Consider the following 21287-nt stretch of genomic DNA (forward strand, 5'->3'; position numbering starts at 1 on the left):
TTTTGTCCAGCCAGAAAAGGCTCCAATCTGTGTCATGGCCTGTGTTTCTACCGTTGAAATACTCCAATAACGACTGGTGAAAGAGATTAAAACTACATTCGCGATGATTTTAACGTGCCATTTCCATCGACTTTCCATCGACTTTTCTTCGAAATTATGATTGAAATAAAATGACATTTTGTGAAAAAAAATCGTTACAAAATTAAATTTTGTGGGACACATTGTAAGAAAATCGGAAATCTCGTTGGAAAATTCAAAAAGTCGGATTTCCGATTAAAATCAGAAAAGTTTCATCTCTGTATAATATTCCTCGAGTAGCCCGGCTGGCGAGTCAAACAATAAGGGGATAGGGCAAAGATGAAAGGACAGGAAGAAAAAATCATTAAATTCAGAAAGCAAACCTGCATCAATTTGTGTCTAATTAAATTAACTGTTTTTAAATGGTTAAATTATTAGATCTCATGTTTATTACAAACTCTGACAAATTGCCTCAGCATAAGATGAGAAATCAGTTGGAGATGGGTGAAAACGAATTTTCGTTGCGTTCAATTTTCACTGTAAGGTCTCCTTGTTTGATCAAGTCTGTTTTCACGTCGCGTATATACGTACATTAGAACGCAAATGATAACCACGCGAAGATTTACCTACATACATCCAATATAGTCGATGTAATAAATTCGCCATGGTCTATGATATGTGAGCAGATTCGCTGATTAATTATGCAAGACAACTGCCTCTTGACCTCTAGATTTTGACCAATCAGCGGGCGCTTTCTATATCTGGTCTTCGGTCAATTTACCCATTGTCACGTCATAGACAATGGATAAAAAAAACCTGTGTCACACGCTCTGTCTCGATATGCGATATGCGCCCGGCTCTTGCATTACAAAACACTGCATTCGAATTGACCAATCAAACCATTTAGTCCTGATTTGGGAATGAAATGACGTCACAATTTAGTTAAGTCGACTCCGATTGGCTGGCGCGTGGTTTGCATTATCTGCATGTCTAGACATATGTGTATCAGACATTATACAGAAGACTTGGCTCCGTGGATAACCGGTACTTCTCAGACTAAGGACAAAAAAAAAGTCTCTGGTTTCTGGTATGGAGCTTGCCCAAAAAGTGGTGCGGCGATGCAGCTTTTTTTTTTTTTTTACCTGACTTTTTTGCTTCAAATGTCGGCTGATGACTGCAAATGGTGCCCGACTAAACTTAGTGCAAATATATGGGAGTCCAGAGAGGCCACAGAAAGCTTATTCTCGATCATAACCCCATCTAAAAACACGTTAAAATTGTGCAGCAGCAGGATTCCAGTCAAACCAGTGAGTTTGGCGGTTTTGAGACATCATCTTTCATTGAAAAAAAAACCTTTTTCATTTTGCCGACGCGCATGGCTATGGCGACGTGCGCGCATACCAGAAACTGGAGACTTTTTTTTTGGCCTAAGGCACAAACGGGCATGGACCGAAATAAAAATTTTGACCCATCACAGAATTTATAGAACATGTCACATAAAATCGCGTGTACTTGGGTCTAACATGCACGCGCGATCACTATTTAGAAAGTGACTTGTCACGTGAGAGGGATAAATAATTTTGTAGAGGCGATAATAATATAAAAAATGAATGGTACACTTGACAACAGGTATGAGAGATCCGGAATAGATATACTTTTTAAAACTGTTTTTAAAAACCTTTCTTTTTAAATAGATGTAATAGAAAAAAATTGACACGGGTGTCCAAAACTAGAGCGGGCAGTGAAGAGAAACGTTATATTTGTACTTGGCCTTATGTGTTCCTTTTATTTCTCCATGGGCATGGAGTGGGGTAGGGTGGGGCTAACCTCCCACTGGGCATTCCAAATAAGGCCAATACAACATATCACTGAAGAGCAATTAAAAATGCCAGAGAATGCAGAAGTAGTATCTAGATTACACAATGTTACAGGAATGAGAATGTTCTGTCACTTGTTAGGAGGGGCATTTGGTATACACGTCTTGTCCAATAATATCCCAACCCCTTTGAGCCACACACTGATATTCCCTGCCCTATCCCACTGACCAAGCAAGGTCCATTAACATAGTCCAAAAATAGTTGCAACTAGTCCCTATAAAGCTGGTATATCATTTCCTGAGTCCAAGTGGCAGCCATTGAAAAAAAAAAAGCAGGCGGCCATCTTGAAAAATAGCCCGGTTGGGCGGCCATTTTGGAAGGGAATAAAAAGGGCCTCCTCCTTCCTTTTTTTTTCTCAAAAAGGCAGGCTGCCAAACATGTTTTTTTTTAGTTGGCCTAAACAGTTGGACTCTGTTTATTTGTGGTATCCCTAATCCGATGTAAAGCACAGTCAGTTTACTGGTGCAGTACTCATCCTACCACATCCCAACAAACCCTGATGCTGGAGTTTGGCTTGTTGAGGATCGTTAGGGTTCAAGATTTGTTCTAAGGAGAGTCCAGGTGCATTCTAATCACTGGAGTCCACACGTTGTTTTTTGGCAAAGTGCTTGATACGATCCTCAAGAGACTCTGTGAGGAAATAGCAACAAATACAAAAACAAAAACACATAAGCCTAAGAAATTCATCTACCATATTGCTTTGTTAAAGAGAAGCTTTCAAAATGAGTCTCATAAAGATGACGACGTGTTGAAAGGGTTTTTACTTGTGGGGATGTGATGGGCAGGAGTTGTAATTGGTCCATTCACCCAGAGAATCACACATCAATCACATGCCAATCACATCCAGCCACTAGTCAGGTCAGTAGTAACAGGGATGAATGATGACAAAGGAATTACAGAACTTGTCACTTAACTTGACACTAGATACTTGTGATTGACTTGTGCTTGACAAGTGATGACTTGATTAGGACTCTGTAAAGCTGGACAAATGTACTGCTTGATTTATCTATGTATCAGCCACACCCCAAGTCAACTTTTTTAAGGTGTGGTACAGTACAGATACAAAAGGCCGCTACATGATCAAGATACACATTTTGTATCACGATAAATTGGTATAAATAAATTTAAACCAACTATTTCAGGCACCAAAAGTAAAATTTGTGGACAAATTAACCGAATATGATTTATGAACATAACTTAAACTGAGGATGGGTTTAATTTGGTAAATGTTTGGCAAAATTATCAAGCACCATTTAAACGTTACGAACATTTAATTAACCTTGTCAAAAACGCTGCCACCTAACCCAGTACATTTTTTACTCGGGCACGTCTGTATGCATGTAACGGGATATATGTGCATTAATAACGAAGTGTATCATCTACAACGGAGATTATTCATTCCTTTCAAGTGTGTAACAATAACATTACCTTATTTGATGGATCAAAATGATTTTGTTATGATTTGGCTGTCCCTAGCTTATAAGATTAGCAGCTCAAGTTGTATCTTTTCAAATAAATATGATTCTTCAAATACACAATGTACATTTGCACAGGTTTGCTTCTGCACAGGTTATTAAGAGGAACAGAGCTTGAGTTGTATTTATAACTGGCTGCAAGTCCATGATGTTGGATTGAATACTGAAAAGGTAATACCTGTGATTTTTACATTTAAACGAATCACAAAGCCAGGTTGCAGAAGTGTCTTTTTAAAAAGAAATCATTATTATTACGGTGCGTCTTAAGACGCACCGTAGGAAAATTGTAATTAGTAGTTCGTTTTGTTATTCGGCGCAGCTCGCGCAAGCATTGGCACGACGCACAGGCGCGCGCGGTTGCTATAATTCATCGGATCAGTGCGCGACATCGCGTATAGCTGCAATTTAAAACGAATTCAACACATGATTCAGCAACTTTTGATTTGAAATTGAGATCCTAGAATGCTGTTTTTCTCGGAATATACAGCTGAGGCTGAGCTGAAACTTCATCAAGTTAGTTGTTCAGTATCCTTCATTGGATTTTGAACACTTTTGTTGCTTCAAACGAACAAAATGCACAAATTACAAATGATGGACTATATCTTTAAACGTTTTGGCAAATTTGCAAACGGATTTAGATTTTTTTTCTCATTAAAACGTTTCAGCCTGTAAATGTCACATCCTCAACTTAAACCATGTAAAATTGCCCCCCCCCCCAAAAAAAATGGAAGTTGATAACACAGAAAGCAGCTATAGCAGTGTTAAAGCAGTATAACCCTCAGGACAATAGACCACAATGCATAGGAACAGCTTTTGGACAACCTTGAAATTACAAGGAGTACATATCACTATATGTGTCAAGCACAGCTGCCATAACTGCAACAACTTAATTGAATTCAATTAACGTATTGTGATATGTATTGTATCATGACCTCATATCATTTGTATCTTTTCATGAAATTTGGTATCCTTACACCCCCAATTGCTCAATATTTCAATTGTCCAAGTTGTTGTGTGATTTACATGCACATGTACACACAAACATACACAGGCCAGTACATAAGTTCATTATTCAGTCATTACATGATTCTGTCTTACCACAGACTGGTCGGTCTAGGAGAGGCTTATGAGACTTGGAGGCAGTGCCAAGTAGTAGAAATGCTGCCTGGTTTATAATGCTGGGATGAACTGCATGCCAGGGACGTGTGGCTGTAATCTCTGCATTTGATGCCTCTTGATTTTGGTCTGTTTGCTTGGCTGGGACAGGCACTATGTTGAGTCCATCCAGCATTCGCTTGAGAGTCACTGCTCTGCAAAGTATAAACCAGATAATAACAAATTCTCAGCGAGTCCACAAAACCTGTTATTAGTTTTGCTAACTGAGATTTTCAGTTTTAAACCACATAGACTCCTTTGCAATCAAGTCAATGACAATAAACTTACTTAAAGTCTAGACTTGACTGGTATCAAACATCCTGTTCAATTATTCCATCTCAAATGGTGTTATTTGGTAGAAAAGTGAAGATGGTTTAAAAAAAGTGGTCTGTAGGCACAATTTTTTTAGAAGTGTTTTACTGATTAGCAACGGAATGTAGTTAAGATACTCACAACATAGTGCATGCGTTTTCTCTGTTTCTCAAAATGTATAGTATCCACTGAGCTGCCACTTCAACAGGTTAGTTGTTACCCCCCCCCCCATACCGAAGCATCATAATGCAAATGATTCTATGTACTTTTAGAGATGAGGCTACTCATTTTAAGATTACAAAGACATATGTTACATTGAGCACATTTATCAAGGGCCACTGGGCTAACTATTGGTGGATTCATTGCGTACTATATTTATATACCAATATTGAATTCCAAATATCCCTGGCCAAACTGTGGTCAAGTGTCCCTGCATTCTCAAGTACATTGCATATACATGTACTTGCATTATTGATGTCAAGTTGTCAACAGTGATGTGACCCAAACAAAACTTGCCTAGTCTTACCATAATTGATTACTGTGTATACAAACAAATTGGTCAATAAATTGTGGTTGACCATAGACTTTGCTACAATTGAGTCTAGAAGACACGTGGGCAATGCCACAGAAGATGTTACCTCAGGATGAAAACAATAACATTCAAGTACATTGTTTCTTTTCAGTTCAAACTTTAGGTTTTAATTGTCAGAATCAAATAAAGACTTAGTGTTTTTGGTCCACTGAAATACTGGCCAGATTTCATGCATATAGTGTAACAAAAACTCTAAATTTCATTGAGATTTAGCAAATTCTAACTCAAGATGCTGCACAAGCTTTGATAAGATTCTTCGTCGATTCACACAAAATGTCCAGAAGTGTACAACATTGTATGTTATATCAGGATAAATGCACTGGTTTACATTTGCACCATCAGAGTGAACATCAATAAAAAGTTTAGATATGACACACCTAATGAAATAAAGCCATTTTTCTGCATTCATGTAGTAATGTCCGTGACGTTTTGAGTGTAAAGTTTTTGTAGCAGTGTAGCTTTGCTCCACCTTTGTTCCTTATTCAGTTGCAAAGCTAGAATATATCACATAACATGTTCAGAGATGCACTTGAGTTACAATGCAGTATCAGCCCATTTTCAATTTTTTTTTAACCGAATGAACTTTCCTAGAATATAATGTTAGTGAAGGAGTAAATAGGTCATTCATTATAACATGAAGTAGTTTTATTTTCATTAAGAAGCAATGATTCCCTAAGAAAACTTCGTTTGTTGCACTTGTTTCATACGCGAGGTAACTTTGGACTTGGCCTGAATGCACTTGGTCTAGGCAGTATGCATACACCTACACAAAGCGAGGTGGTACTTGTACATGTTTCAATGACGTCATCAGTTGAAATATACAAACATATTGATTTAGTTCAGAGAGGACACATATCATGAAGTGAAAAGAATGTCTGAAAGTATCAAATTTACAATAAATGTATAAGTGTGTGTACTGATAACACCCAACTTCCGATTTGATGACATCATAGCATTAGGTAGCCCAATGCCAACATTGTGCCTGATATCATTATTTGTGCCATGAACATCGCCACTGGATATGAATTTAATGATGAATTTGACCAAAAAAGACAATTAATCAGTTTCAAATTTTCCCTATTACAATTTTCAGTTCGATGACGTCACGATCTTGAAACCTCGCAAAGTCATTTGCAGTTGTCCAAAGAATATCTGATTGCAGTAAAATGCTTCCGTTCTCAAGTTACATTAAATTCCCATTGCACTTCTGTAACACAGGAAGTAAAGGTTTAATGGCTCTGAGCTCGGCAATCCAAAATATTGCCCTAGGCAATGTCTAACTCATCATAAAAATGAGAATGATACTCTAATCATTTTAAAAGTTATAATTATAAATCACTTGTAATTTGATACTCGATAACGTTATGACGACGTCATAAACCTTTTTCAAATCTTCAGACCGGCGCCCAAGTTTGTACCAGGTTTAATTATCATCTCATAAACCATTTGAAAATTGTTTGGTTTATTTTGATTTGAGGATCATGTCTATATTTTGAATTCACCTAATAATGACTTTCTGGTAGCCCCAGAAGTAAAGTTTAAATGACTTCACTTACATGACAAAAATGTTAATCACTTAATGATCTCCCTGATTACAGTGTATGAACATTATTGATCGTTTTGTTCAAGAGTTATAAGTTAAAGAATTTGGTCCTTTTTCCAACCGAAATCACTTGTAATTTTACACCTGAATCATGACGTCATCATGACATCAAAGTAATACACACACATTTAAATTAGGGTTGGTGTTAGTTCAAAGATACAAGTTTAAACCATAAACGGTTTAAGAAAAAACCCGTAGATAATTATCGGAAAGGAAGAAAGAAGATTATTTCAAACCATTTCAGCATTTTACGAAAGTGGACAAAAATGTCTTTGATATCCAAAATGTAATGTCTGTGACGTCCCATTATCTGTACTATATCAAATGCTCAATTGGTTTAACAATCTTCAGTTGACAAAGTACCTTTTAAAGATTTTCTAATTGTCCAATTATATCTGAAAATACATACATAACTTCATAGAGATTTGCAAAGATGTCTTATTAATGATTCAGAGAAATGATCCCAAACTCCCATTGTATTATCTCTTTGCCATTACTAGACATGCTAAATGATGGATGTACATTGTATAAGATTTGAAAAAAAACCCAAACAAACATTTTCAGGTTTATCCACTGAGCTCCTGAAGTCAAAACAAAAGTCTGATAAGCTGCTGCCTAAATGTGTTTATAAAGCACTGGTGTAGACTGATTTCAATCTGTTTTCAATGGACAATACTTCTTGGTGAAATAAGAAAGGTGTCAAGTTGAAGGTCCACAAACCCCACAAAGGAAGGTCATTAATTTATGTCAATACGTATTATTTTACACGAAAAACAAGGGGTTGGTATTGGATGAGAAATGTTGAGAAATCTTGTTAATGACCCCCGGTTGGTTTGGGTTTAACCATAGATGCTGGTGGATTTTGGCTCAAGGGCACAACAAAATGGACACTGCACAAAAGGATCACAATACGGCATACATACATGTACATATTAATACCACACATGTATGTCTACATTCAACATACAATCCATACATACGTGTATCTTGTTAGCATGGCAATCGATGGAGCAGTGCATGCACAGTTACCCTAGACTTGCACACCAGTACATTTAAACTATCGTTTGCTGTGCACAATTGAATGTGGTGCGTTCATGCAATAAAATTAAGTCAATAAAGCTAGGTACACGTGCGTCTGGCACGCTGACAATATGTAGCACATCACCTATTTCTAATTGGTCCATGACTGATGATCGAAAAATGCACAACTGTGTTTCTTATAGTACATTGTAGTTGAATGACAATATGCAGTCGTTTTCTCTTTTTAGGTGTTGGGCCTGAGCCCAACACCTATTGTTATTGTAAGAGTTTACTATTATTGTTTTTTTAAGGTCTTCTCAGCAAAATTCTTCTCCAGAACTGTTTGTCAACATGAAAAGTGATATGAACTTCAATTGTCAATACATGAAAACACAACCCACTGAAGATACATTTTTTTGCAATTACGTCATCATGACGTCATCATTGGTCACGTGACATCACTTCAAAAAATAATAAATTTAATCTTTAATGTAATATACATGTTCACCTTAATGCAGACAAGACCTGTACGAGAAAAGAAATTGATTACGTAATCAGACCGGAAGTTACAAAGAAAAGACCTCTTTTCCTTTGAAAATTGCTAAAAAATCAACCGTCAAAGATATAATCAAGTTTTGTGCTTTAAATGGCACTTTAATAATAGGTCTAAAACTTCCCAAAGTTTTGTTTCAATAAGTAAACCTGGAGATGCCCTGCAGCCCCCTTGAAATTTGAAGTTGAACACGCCTACACCTTGAAATGCTCATTTAATGCCACGTACATTGTGTGTACAGCAGATTGCGCACAAAAGGGAAATCCCCGTGCTTGCTTCGTCAGTGTCTGTTTTTACGACTGTTGTATGTTAACTATTGCGCTACATGTAACGGCTGTTTGATGAACCAATGTATCTTAAGTATTTACCAGTGTTTTGTACACGTTTATATGACAACTTCTCAAACGCAAGCACATTTTTGACTTATGATGACGTCATATGATACTCAAAAATTGGGCTGGCAAAAGCGCCAAATTGGGCGCTTTTTTTAAATTGGGCGCTTTTTTCTAAAAACATGCGCATTGGGGTAAAGAGGGTATGGCGAGCAATATTTTGTATTGTGCCAATGGTGTGCGACCTTTACGTTTAGAGATATGAGCTATTTAATGGGTTTTTGTAACGATTGTACTTGATAAGTTAACAGTACAGCAGCATACGCGCGTGCACATCCTCACCTGACTCTTTTGAACTATCCTCTGTATAATTACTCCACGCGCTATTTTTCAACCCTCAACCCTCAACATCAACAATCAACAATCAACAATCAACATTAACATCAACATCAACATCAACAATCAACAATCAACATCAACAATCAACATCAACAATCATCAACATCAATATTCATTAATCAACATCAACAATCAACATCACGTGAGCATATCATGTGTCACGTCCAACCAGCCATCTCCGAGCAGCAGCATGGTTTCATCTGTGGCAGAGATTGCTCCACCAATCTAACATCATTATTGCAGGAGGCTTACCATGCTGTTGAACGGAGGGAGCAGTTGGATGTTATCTGCACTGATTTCTCTAAGGCCTTTGATCGTGTCAACCATGATTTTCTCTTGTATAAACTCTCATCCTACAATGTTCATCCAGGTATTCTTCTATTGCTACGTAGCTACCTTTCTGGAAGAAAACATAGTTATTGCTTTTTGCAGAGCCTCCTGGTAGGCCGGGGCAGCTTTCTCGAATGCCTCCTTGCTCGACGAGATGTTGGAGAGTCGCTTGTTGATTCCCTCTGGTATCTGTTTGATGACGGCGGGTGGATGGTTTGACTGGACATGTACATAGAGAGGTACATTACCTGGTTTCAGGAGGCTCTGCAAAAAAGCGGGCACAAGTATCTGTTGACATACACACCGGGCAATAACACCAGGAAAAGGACTAGAAAAAGGGAGGTGACATGGTACAACCCGCCATACAACAAGAACGTACGTACCAACATTGGAAAGAAATTCCTTCAGATAATAGACAAATGCTTCCCCAAGGAACATAAGCTTCACAAAGTGCTCAACCGGAACACAGTAAAGTTATCGTACAGCTGCATGCCGAACATGAAGGCAACGATCCAGTCAATCAACAAACGGAAGGTAAAACAAGAGGACGACGTCGGTGGTAGAACATGCAGTTGCCCCCGCAATGCCGAATGCCCGCTGAACGGGGAGTGCCTCAGCAAGAACATAGTGTACCAGGCCACCGTCACGAGCGAAGGCAGGAAGGAGGCATACGTCGGGCTGACGTCCACAACCTTCAAGGCGAGACTGGCGTACCACAAGCAGTCATTCAGATCCGAGAGCAAGAGGGCGCAAACAGAGCTAAGTAAACATATATGGGACTTAAAGGACGAAGGGAAAGACTATGAAATCAAATGGGACATTGCTCTGAAAGCACTGCCATACTCTAACGTAAACAAGAGATGCAATTTGTGTATAGCAGAGAAGTACATAATCATATGTAGGCCAGATCTAGGTACACTGAATAAGAGAAGCGAAATCGTCTCCAAGTGCAGGCATCGAGACAGATGTGTTCTTACTTCAGTGACGTAAACGCGTACTAACTTCAATGACGTAACGCGCGTAACGCGTGCGCGCGCTTGATTCGAAATAAGGTTAGATGCTACTTGTATTCTATTTTTCGTCATTCTGCTGATGAGTGCCTTATGGTACGAAACAGTCTGTTCAGAAGAGAGATATGCCAAAGTTTGTTTAACTCATATTCTGAATTTATTGCATATATATATATATATATATATTTTTTTTTAATAATTGTATAATATTTTTTAACCAGTCCTTTAATTGGCGGTTTGTTCTGCTGTTGGATGTGGATAATAAATAAATAAATAAACATCAACAATCAACAATCAACATCAACTATCAACAATTAACATCAACAATCATGACAATCAACATCAATTACCAACATCAGTAATCAACATCAACAATCAACATCAGCAATCAACAACAAAAAGTAACATCAACATCAACATCAACAGTCATCAACAATCAACATCAATAATCGTTTATCAACATCAACATCAACAATCAACATCAACAATCAACAATCAACATCAACGATCAACAACACAAATCAACATCAACAATCATGACAATCAACATCAATAACCAACATCAGTAATCAACAACAAAAATCAACATCAAAATCAACAATCAACATCAACAACAAAAATCAACGATCAACATCAATAATCGTTAATCAATAACAACAATCAACTATCAACAATCAACAATCGACATCAACATGAACAACCACCATCAAATTCAATCAACAATCAACATCAATATCATCAATCAACAATCAACATAAACATAACCAACAATCAACATCAACAATCAACATCAACATCAACTATCAACAATCTACATAAACATAAACACCCGACAATCAACATCAACAATCAACAACAATCAACATTCAATAATGCGAAAAAGACAAACCTCTGGCCCAACACCGTGTGTTTGTTCCCTCAAACGCTAGTTTCTGTTTTTTTGAAGCCCGCAAAACAAGGATTTATTTTTCTGAGCTGTGAAGGACAAGAATGCCAGAGGTGTTTTTCCCAAAACATGTAAACCCTGGAATTCCAGCTATAGCCGGAAAAACTGGCATCTCTTAAATTACCTGACAGCTTGTTGAGTCCACATGCACTGCAGCCGTGAGATATTGTGGTCCTGGTCCCCTGTGAATGTACAAGTACAGGTTATCATTAGAGGAGGTTAATCACAGCTTGTAGACTCCAGCCTGACTCCAGCATCATTGTTGAGGACAGAACATTTATGAATGAATGTTTGTTTATACTAACTTGCGAGTGCCAATGGAGGGCGCTTAGTAACCTGGTAACGAGCACGGCAGTGAAAGGAGACATCTTTTTTGTTGTTGTTGGTAGAGAATTATTGTACAAAGTCACTTCATTTCTGGATAACTATAGTACTTTGAGGCCACCAACTCAACTGATAATGCCTCTACAGTAAGCTGAGGAAGAGTCACTTTGATTATTATTATTATTATTTATTCGACCAGGACAAATCTTACAAACAAATATGACCCAAAACAACATACATGAACATTAAGGAAAACAAAAAAGAACCAATAAAGAAGTAAACAAACAAACTATCGAACAAATCAATCAATAAATAAGTAGACAATAAAAAAAAATAAAAAAAAAAAAAAAAACCCATAAAATAAAATAACAAAACATATTAAATAACAAAAAAAAAAAAACAGTAGTAGAGAGCAACTAGGAACCGACTCTGACTGGCTGAATAAAAGAATGAATGAATGAATGAACGAATGAGGGTGGTGTATGCAGGAGGGGATCTAGACCATGAAAGGGGAAAGTATTAAAGGGAATATACATCATTTGCTTTTGCTGTAATTTTCAGAAATGGATGGAATTGGGGGATTGGAAATATAAAGCAAATATAGTTACACTGACTTTTTGGAGGTTTTGGGTTCGAAAATGCTATAAAAACCAAGAAAAACGATCATTTACCTGTAGTCTGGTTCCCTGACTCCATATAAGAAGAAACAGAGCAGTTTACATACATTGGGGAATTGTAAGGTCAGGGAACCAGTCTAGCTGGCTCGTACCCGTTCATAGGTTTGTAATCGATTGCAAACAAGTGCAATAGTCAATTGGGGCCAGTATTTGAAAAAAAGCCAGTTGTTTCCAACGCTGATCGGCCGATCAGCGTTGGAAATTGATACAAAAATACCACTTTTCTTGAAAATGACAGTATACCAGGTGCCATAATTTTACAGGATGCTTTAGACTGACATTTACCAACGTCCTATTAAGGTATTTCGCAAAAACTTGGTAGTTTTATTTTTCGATGTTTGCAAATGTTGTATATTCCCTTTAACAAACAAAGGACAAAACTAACGACGAAACATACGGGCCAGGGACAACAAAAGTAAACTGAATTACTGTTGCTCGGAAGCATGCTGCCCCACGTATGATGAACGATGAAAAGAGGATTAAATCAAACACAAAGAACAGGGACTGGAAGCATGACACGGCCTATATAATCACGACCTGCATACACCAAAAGTGAACGTCTAGGAAGCAAGTGTTTAAACAGTCGTCTTTTAGTTGACGGAGAAATGTTGGCAGAGGACAGATCACAGCAGCATCCTGAGTTTCAGGTGGAACAGTGTCCCACAATCTGGGGAATCGATGGGAAGCCGAGTGAAACAAGGACTCAGTACGAGCATAGAGATGGCGAAATGTGAGCGAGTCAGGATGACGAGGATTTATGGAAATATTCGCAAGGATTGTTTCGCAGTGAGCAGTGCCATGCAAAACCTTGAAAACAAAGGCACTGAGGAGGTAGCTGCGCCTGTTTGTTAGAGGATGCCAGTTTAGACGCTGTAATCTGTGCTCATAAGACATTTCTCCGCGTCTTTGATGAAGAGCAACACGGGTGGCTGTTCTTTGAACCCTTTCGAGCTGATTCTGTTGAGATAAAGTGTGTGGGTGCCATGCTGGAAGACCATACTCAAGAATTGGGAGGACGAGAGATTTATACAATGAGAATATGGCGTTTGGACTGGACACCCTGGCAACCGTTCTGATGAAACCTAACATACGACTAGCTCTGGCGACTACGGAGGAAGTGTGTGTTGCCCATGAGAGTTGGGAATTGATTGTGACCCCCAAGTACTGAAACGATTGAGTAGTATCGATCGGGAGAGTTCCTAGGCTGTACACTTGTGGGTTAAAGTGCCTGCATCTAGTAATATGCATAACTTTGGTTTTACTGACATTGAAAGTCATTTCGTTTGAATCTGACCAGTAATTAAGCCTGTTTATGTCAAGTTGAAGCGTGTGTTCATCAATGGGGCATTCTATTGTGCGGTACAAAAGAATGTCGTCAGCAAACAAAACACAACTAGAAGAAATTGAATGGGAAACATCATTGATGAACAGATTGAACAACAATGGCCCTAGTACGCTGCCTTGCGGCACGCCAGATGTGATACTAACCCAAGGGGAGACTCCGCCCCGGAAGAGGACCCAATGCATGCGACCCGTCAGAAACGATTTAACCAAATGCCATAACTCACCCCGGACATTGAAAGAAGAAGCAAGTTTTCCAAGTAGGATGTGATGTGGCATTGTGTCAAAAGCCTTTGACATGTCTAAGAAAACGGCATCTATTCTTGGGGGACGACGCCTATCAAGGGTGGATGACCAGGAGTGAAGAATATTGACCAGCTGGGTAACACAGCTCCTGTGTTTAACAAAGCCATGTTGGTGGGGATTGAGAAGACTGAAAGTGCTCAAGTGATTATTTATAGCAGTAGATATAATGCGCTCAAGAACTTTACATAGCAGGGAAGTAAGAGCAACAGGTCTGTAATTAGTTAACAATGTCTTATCGCCTTTCTTGTGAACCGGAGTAATGTTAGCGCACCGCCAAGCGTCTGGCAATTGACCAATGCTCAGCGAAGCGTTAAACAACAAGCAAAGAGGATGGGATAAATCGGAGGAAATTGTATTGAGGATACTCGGCAAAATACAATCAGGTCCAGGAGATTTATTAGATGGAATCGTTTTCAGCAAAGCAGCAATTTGGCTAGCAGAAACAGAAATATGAGACAGCACGGGAATGTGCAGCAAGCAAGGCGGGGGATTGTCAGGAACAGGACCTGATTGTTTACAAACAGAAGCGAAATATTTGCTAAAGGCAGATGAAATTTTGTCAGGGCAAGTCAGTTTACAATTGTTATGATTGAATGACGGAGGAGGTGGAGATTGTTTCCGGCCTCTGACAAAGGACCAGAAATTACGTCTGTTGTCACCAGATTCAAACAGACGATTAACATAATTCCAGTAAGCCTTACGGATGGATTTTTGAGCTGTGTTGCGAGCAATTTTATACTGAATCCAGTCAAATGAACGACCAAATTTACGGGCTAAATTAAACAATTTGTGCTTTTTGTGAATCAAGTTCTTCAGTTCTGGAGAAATCCATGGAGTGTGACGAGATTTCCGTTTGGTGACCTTTGGAATGGAATCATGGATAGCAGCGTCAAGTAAGTCGTGGAAGTTCTCGGCAGATTCATTAATATCGTTGGTATCTATGAAGGCAGACCAGGGAACGAGGTGGATAAGCTGTCGAAAAATGGTCAAAATCACCTTGTCGGGTTTGTAGAAACGACCGGAGAATCGCTGGACGAGGGGCAGGTCAGATGGATCGGAAAGTAGTCTGGACTGCAAGATGATCAGAGTGGACGGGGTTTTGAACCGTACAGACATCGGAAATGAAGTCCGGTCGATTGGAGAAAACTAAATCAATGATGGACCCCTGGTTAGGATTGTTGCAGCAAGGTCTTGTAACGGATGGGACGAGCTGTTCTAAATTATAGTTGCTGGCAATATCAAGAAGACGAGTTCGATGGGAGTTAACCGTGATTGAAGGGGAGAAATTGACGTTGAAATCGCCTAAGAGGAGACAACCGTCGAAGACGTCCATGTTGAGAGTTTCCATAGCCTCCCCAAGCTTTGTCCAGTAAGCCACTGTAGAAGAAGCAGGTCTGTAGAGAAGGCCAAGTACAAAGGATTCCGTGCCGAGCTTGATTGAAATCCACACAAGCTCAAGGTCATCACGCTCGTAGATGGAAAGCCTGACGGGGGACAATGATGTCTTAACTGCTGCCAAAACACCACCGCCACGGCGTCCTTGGCAGCGGTCTTTACGTATGATGACGTAATCATCAGAGAAACCAAGAACGCTGTCCATGTCATTTGTAGAAAGCCATGTTTCGGTGAAACAGACAATATCGGCAGGAGTGGAGTTGAGGTAAAGTTCAAGTTCTTGACATTTGTTACGAATGCTCCGAGAGTTGCAAAGCAAGCAGGAAATGTTCTTATTGGATCGGTTTGTAGTCGTGTTGGGTCCAGGGTTGGGGTTTATGTCACCACATAGCAAGAGGGGTGTGGAGAAAGTGGCAACCGAATTCCTGTAGTACGGTATGCGGGCCTTAGAGAAACCCTTGATGACAGCAGGATGAGATATCTTGTTGGGTGAGTGGATTTCTGATGTTGCTGACGAAGAGGTACATGTACTGAGAATTGCAATGGTCAGCCATATTAGCATAATTTGGAGTGGCTGCATTGTGTGATCATTGTTCCGATGCATTGTGACGTAATAGTATGGCGCTTACCACCTGTTAGTGTGCTCGGCTGTGACCAGCTACCTGCATGTCCAATGCGATGGCCCGGGCGCGGGAAGGAGACAAAATTCCAGATGCAAAAAATCGTTCTTTAACTGCACTTGCAGAAAACAAGATAAATATGAAGAGCAGCTATGTAGATACCTGAAGAAGATGTTAGGAGATCTGGAAACAGGAGAGGGTTCAATCCGGAAAAATCAGCAGAATAGTTGAGCTTCTGATGACAAGAGTCGTAAGAGATGTTTCTACCTGTCTAGCGCTGTTCGAGTTTCTACCTGTTTCGTTTTTGTGAGCTCTCGATTGAGCTGTGCAAGACGTGTCATTTTGGTTTTGTACTCGCTTATCACTTAATACTCACTTATCGCTCATGTCGCTTATCGCTTATGTCGTTATATCGTTCCATTGCTATATGCATTTTGTTTGAATGTTTACTTTGAGAGTTTCTCGTACTACATTATACATTGTCGTGTGACTGTATGCACTGCCACCCCATAAAGTGTCTTGATGACTATTACAGCAGTGTGACTTGCAGTGTATGACTTTTGGTGGTCTTTCATGTACTGTTAATGCAATAAGCACAGATCATCACTGTGAGCATTATCTTTTATCAGAGAAGCAAGGAATTGAGACTTGCTCTGGGGATTAGGATTACTCCCAATTTGCATGGAATAAATGATGAACATGCACAAAATGCATTTGTGCTTGCAGTTAACTGTTGAATAAGCATCAGTAGCAGACAGTGGTCATTCCGTGGATGTACACAGCCAAAATCTCCCACAGTCATGACTGAGGATGCCTGAACTTAAACCATCTGGCTCAATGTTACGCCATAATCTGCTGCAAAAAATATCACATCGGTTGATGAGGCCAAAGGTCAATGTGCCTTTGAATGGTTGAAACTGTAAGTGTTTTAAACTATCCTGAAGCGTGAGGTTAAGCTCACTAGCCAGAGACTAAGCCAAGATTTGGAAAATGAACACAACAATTGAAAAACCACTTGTTCTTCAACTGTTGATGGTGACCTGTTACTTTCCCAAAGTTATGAGAACACAGTGTTACATTTGCGCCAATCTATAAACAACATTCAGGCCACGACTCAAGCAGAGATGCCACAGGGTCTGCTTGAAAAAAACAAATGGAACTGGGCCTGCTTAAAAAAAAAGGAACAGCTGCTTGACAAAACTGGAACTTTATGTTTTGTGTGAAAAAGCCACTCCGAAAGTCCCCGTTGTCATCTTTCTCTTGTAGCCAAGCCCAGTTCCGTTTATTTTATTCCGTTTATTTTTTCCCGCTAATTTTCGCTTCTCAGATGGGGTGGACTCAACCACAGTACTGTCTATGGCCTTTAAGCTGTCGGTTTGTTCAATCACTTTGACTTTTTCCATATTCCTATTATTCTGCCTACCCGAATTTCCAACGTAATATTCGACACGAAACACGCAGCGTGTTCACATGCGCCCATTCACTGTGCGATAAATCTCTGCCATTTTTGTTGTCTCTCGAGATCTCGTGGACGCGCAATAAATTAACACAAACTAACGAGGTTAAATGTAATTGTCCTCCAGCACATGACCTAGATGAACGCGCGTGGAGCTAGAAATGCGCACCGAGTATTTTATGCGCTCTGCTCATGTTCGCTCACACGTTGGCGTGCCACTTTTCATTTCATTGAAGGTCTCAAGTAGCAGATATAAACATGCATGAGCGCGTAAACAGCGTTGCATTCCTCATGTCTAGCGACCAATTTGGATTTGTCCTCCAGCACGTGACCCTCCATGCAAGGCCGGGCGTATGCACATGCTACCGATCTAGTCTATTTATTCTCTATCTATGACATGACCTTTGCACTACGTAATGCGCGCGACGAAAACATGGTTGGTACCCGGCGTTTTTTGTATTCACATATATCACTGCGATCGGAAACCACCGATAACTGAATGATAGACTTGATTTTCAGGCTGAATGCTTTGTGTGCTCAGCACACAACACGCCCTCACGCGGTGAAGCACGCGCAAGGTGCCGTTATATACTGCGTGCAAGTACGTTGGCCGCCTGTATCGCATGCAGGCTCGCCAACAACAAAGACATGTTTTTAAGACTACCTTAACAAACAATGTTGTGCCGTGTGTACGCAATGCTTACAACATGTAGGCCTACATGTACTAAACTTGAGAGCGCTAACAAGGTAAAAATCAACGCATTTCCACTGTTTTTCTTTTCCTTTTCCAGTTTATTTTGATGGCCGGAAAAACTGGAATTTTGTGGGATTTTCTCAAAAAAATGGAATTCCGGCTAAAACTGAAAAAGTGGCATGTCTGCTGAAGGGATTCAACAGAGTTTACCACCAAGAGTTTGCATCAAAGCGATCACTTTTTACTTCACTGCAGTGTTGTAGTCGAGCACTTTTTGCAGAGTACTGTGTACTACCTAGTACCAGTGTTGGAGTACTCGTACTCGTACTCCAGTACAACTCAAGTACACTCAAGTACTCGGCCTGTACTTGACCATCAGTAATTGAAAATTATTTGGACTAGGCCCGTACTCGATTCTTTGTACTCAAATTTTAGCACGGACTTGTTGGTTTGGATTCGGAAGTCGACCAGGGTTTCATCTAGGATTTCCAAAACTGCCTGTCATACCGTGGCCGGTGCACTTTCAAAAGTACCCATCCTCGTGGCAAGCAGGACTGTCGGCGCTTCATTCTAGTCCAATCCGATGATGGATGTACAAACATGTCTTGAGCGCATTCTGTGTAATATTGCTTGTGCGATCGACAAATAACTAGCTGCGCAAAAGATAGATAGATCACAACACATCCACATTTAGTTACAATCGATTGATCGCACAACAAAAAAGACATATTTTGCTGCGCGACTGCACTATCGCGCAAGCAAATCGACAGAGGGGCGCCCATTATACACTGGTGTCCGTGGTGCCGAGCACAAATGCGTTAAACGGTTACGGGCACCAGGCCAGGCAAATTGGAGACACCGTGAACGTGTGCATGCAGTGCAAACGTCTGTCATGTGTGTGGGTTTATGCTGTTGTATGGAGCTATAAATGCTGCACAGATAACGTGGCTGACAGCTTACTCCTTCGTTTTTATAAAAAAATTCCCCAAACAAAACCCACCCGTCATTTTTAATGTCCATTTGCCAAAATTCTACCCGTCATGTTTTATTGTCCATTTCGCAAAGTGCTCGTCCAAAATCACAAACTGCCCGTCCAAAAGACGGGTGAACGGGTCGCTAGATGAGACTCTGAACTTGACCCCTGTACTTTGGAATACAAATTGAGTACATTTCTTTTTTGTAATCGATTCCATTGCAACCTGGAACTCAAGTCGTTACCAGTGAGACTATATCGGGATTTTGCCCAAGTTTAAATCCTAATAGGGTTTTGCTTGGGAAAAATCCAAAAATAGTCTCACTGGTAACCGTGTAGCGCTGAGCAAACCTAAGAAGCATGGACTTGGCTAGCTCCAGATTCACGAATCCTCAGTGCCACAAAAAGCGCATGTACTGTCCCTTTCCAAAGGAAATCTTGGGAATTTTACACAAACAATATTCTACGTGTTTGAAATGCCTTGACTTTTCACGTGCGTGTCAAGTGTATGTGCACTGCTTAGTGAACATCGTTGTAGCTATATCGTCACTTTTCTGACTACTGTGGTCAGAAATGTGTGTACTGTATGTGCAAATTTGCAAAGTTGTTTTTTCTCCACATATTATGCTGTCTGTTTGGTTGAAACATTGAAGTATGGTGTCGTTCCTTTCACCCAATTTTGTTGGTGTCAGCCTTTATAAAAAATGTTGGTATAAAACTAGACTCCAACACTGCCGAGTACCTAGGTTGCCGAGTACGAGTACAAGTACGAGAACTTGTGCTTCCGGGTACAAGAACAAGTCTCTGAGTACTTGCACTTCCGAGTATGAGTATGAGTACTTGTATTCCAAGTACTTGTATTTCCGAATACGGCACCGGGTACACTGTGCTTGAAGCCTAAAATTATGTGTTCTGTTAATCACTTGTGATACAACCAAGGGTTCTTCTTTGTAGGCCTTTTCAATTACAACAGCAGTCTCCAATCAATGTAAATGTATTTTCCAAGGAAATGCTACACAGTTGAGATACAGACGTGAAACTGACAGTTTAGGCCAACTGTCATTTAATAAAATTATTCTATCCTACAGAGTTGTGCATTTGATTTTTATTATTATTATTATTCATGTATTTTCTGGGTCCTTGGATTCCTCAGACTTAAAAAAAGAAGAAAGTACAACAAGCATTCAAATGGCTGTGAAAAGATTTCTTCACAGGGTGTTTCTTCTGCATATGCATCATGAAGTTCGGAGTTGTCCCATATGTTTCTGATATGCAAAGAGCACAAAACATGCACGCGGCTTTGGACAAATTCCCTGTGATCCTTGAACCCAAACTTCACAACAGTGGACACAGACGACATGATACATGTATTATGGGGTTCTTTGCACGAACAACGTGTACAATGTAGGTAAAAAAGTGAAAAGTGCCACAGAGGCAAGCATAAGTGAACGTCGACGGTACACGTACAAAGTACATGCAACGTACATGCTAAAAAACAGCAGATTCACGTTTTCTTGGTGTCTACGCATTTAGTCTGCTTCCCATTCCTAGGCCTCTGTCTAAGGCTAGGCCGCTGTGGACCTGCTGCCGTAACCAGACTAGGGGCCGTTTTTCAAACCTCGGCTTCGGTGTGTCTCTTTCTCCAGTCATGCAGATTGGCAATGGGGCTGGACCCGTATTATAGGACCGAAACCGGGGTTCAGAAAAGGTTAATCGTACGACCATTTGAGGAACACCTCGCGGCGCACAGTGTGTACAGTGTGCCCACATACAGCATATGGGTCATTGTGCATAATTGGCCTGACCCCAGTCAGACCTTTATACAGACCTGGTCACGGCTGGCTGTTACTTGTGTTTGTACGGACGTGCGTAGAGTACA

The 21287-nt window shown here is 40.0% G+C and overlaps 1 protein-coding gene across 2 annotated transcripts in view; it reads right to left on the minus strand.

Moving 5' to 3' along the window:
* Positions 1–1648: 1648 nt before the first annotated feature.
* Positions 1649–21287, minus strand: part of LOC119732556 (tRNA pseudouridine(38/39) synthase-like) — a 48163-nt gene continuing 28524 nt past the window's right edge. For both annotated transcript variants that reach the window (XM_038206125.1, XM_038206124.1), the window contains 3 exons: positions 11747–11804; positions 4469–4680; positions 1649–2525 (listed from right to left, as the gene is read on the minus strand). In XM_038206125.1, coding sequence (XP_038062053.1) covers positions 2464–2525; positions 4469–4680; positions 11747–11804 — 332 coding nt within the window. In that variant the 3' untranslated portion in view covers positions 1649–2463. The remainder of the gene's footprint in view (positions 2526–4468; positions 4681–11746; positions 11805–21287) is intronic.

This window comes from Patiria miniata, unplaced genomic scaffold, assembly GCF_015706575.1.
Source record: "Patiria miniata isolate m_02_andy unplaced genomic scaffold, ASM1570657v1 HiC_scaffold_24, whole genome shotgun sequence".
Classification (NCBI taxonomy): Eukaryota; Metazoa; Echinodermata; class Asteroidea; order Valvatida; family Asterinidae; genus Patiria; species Patiria miniata.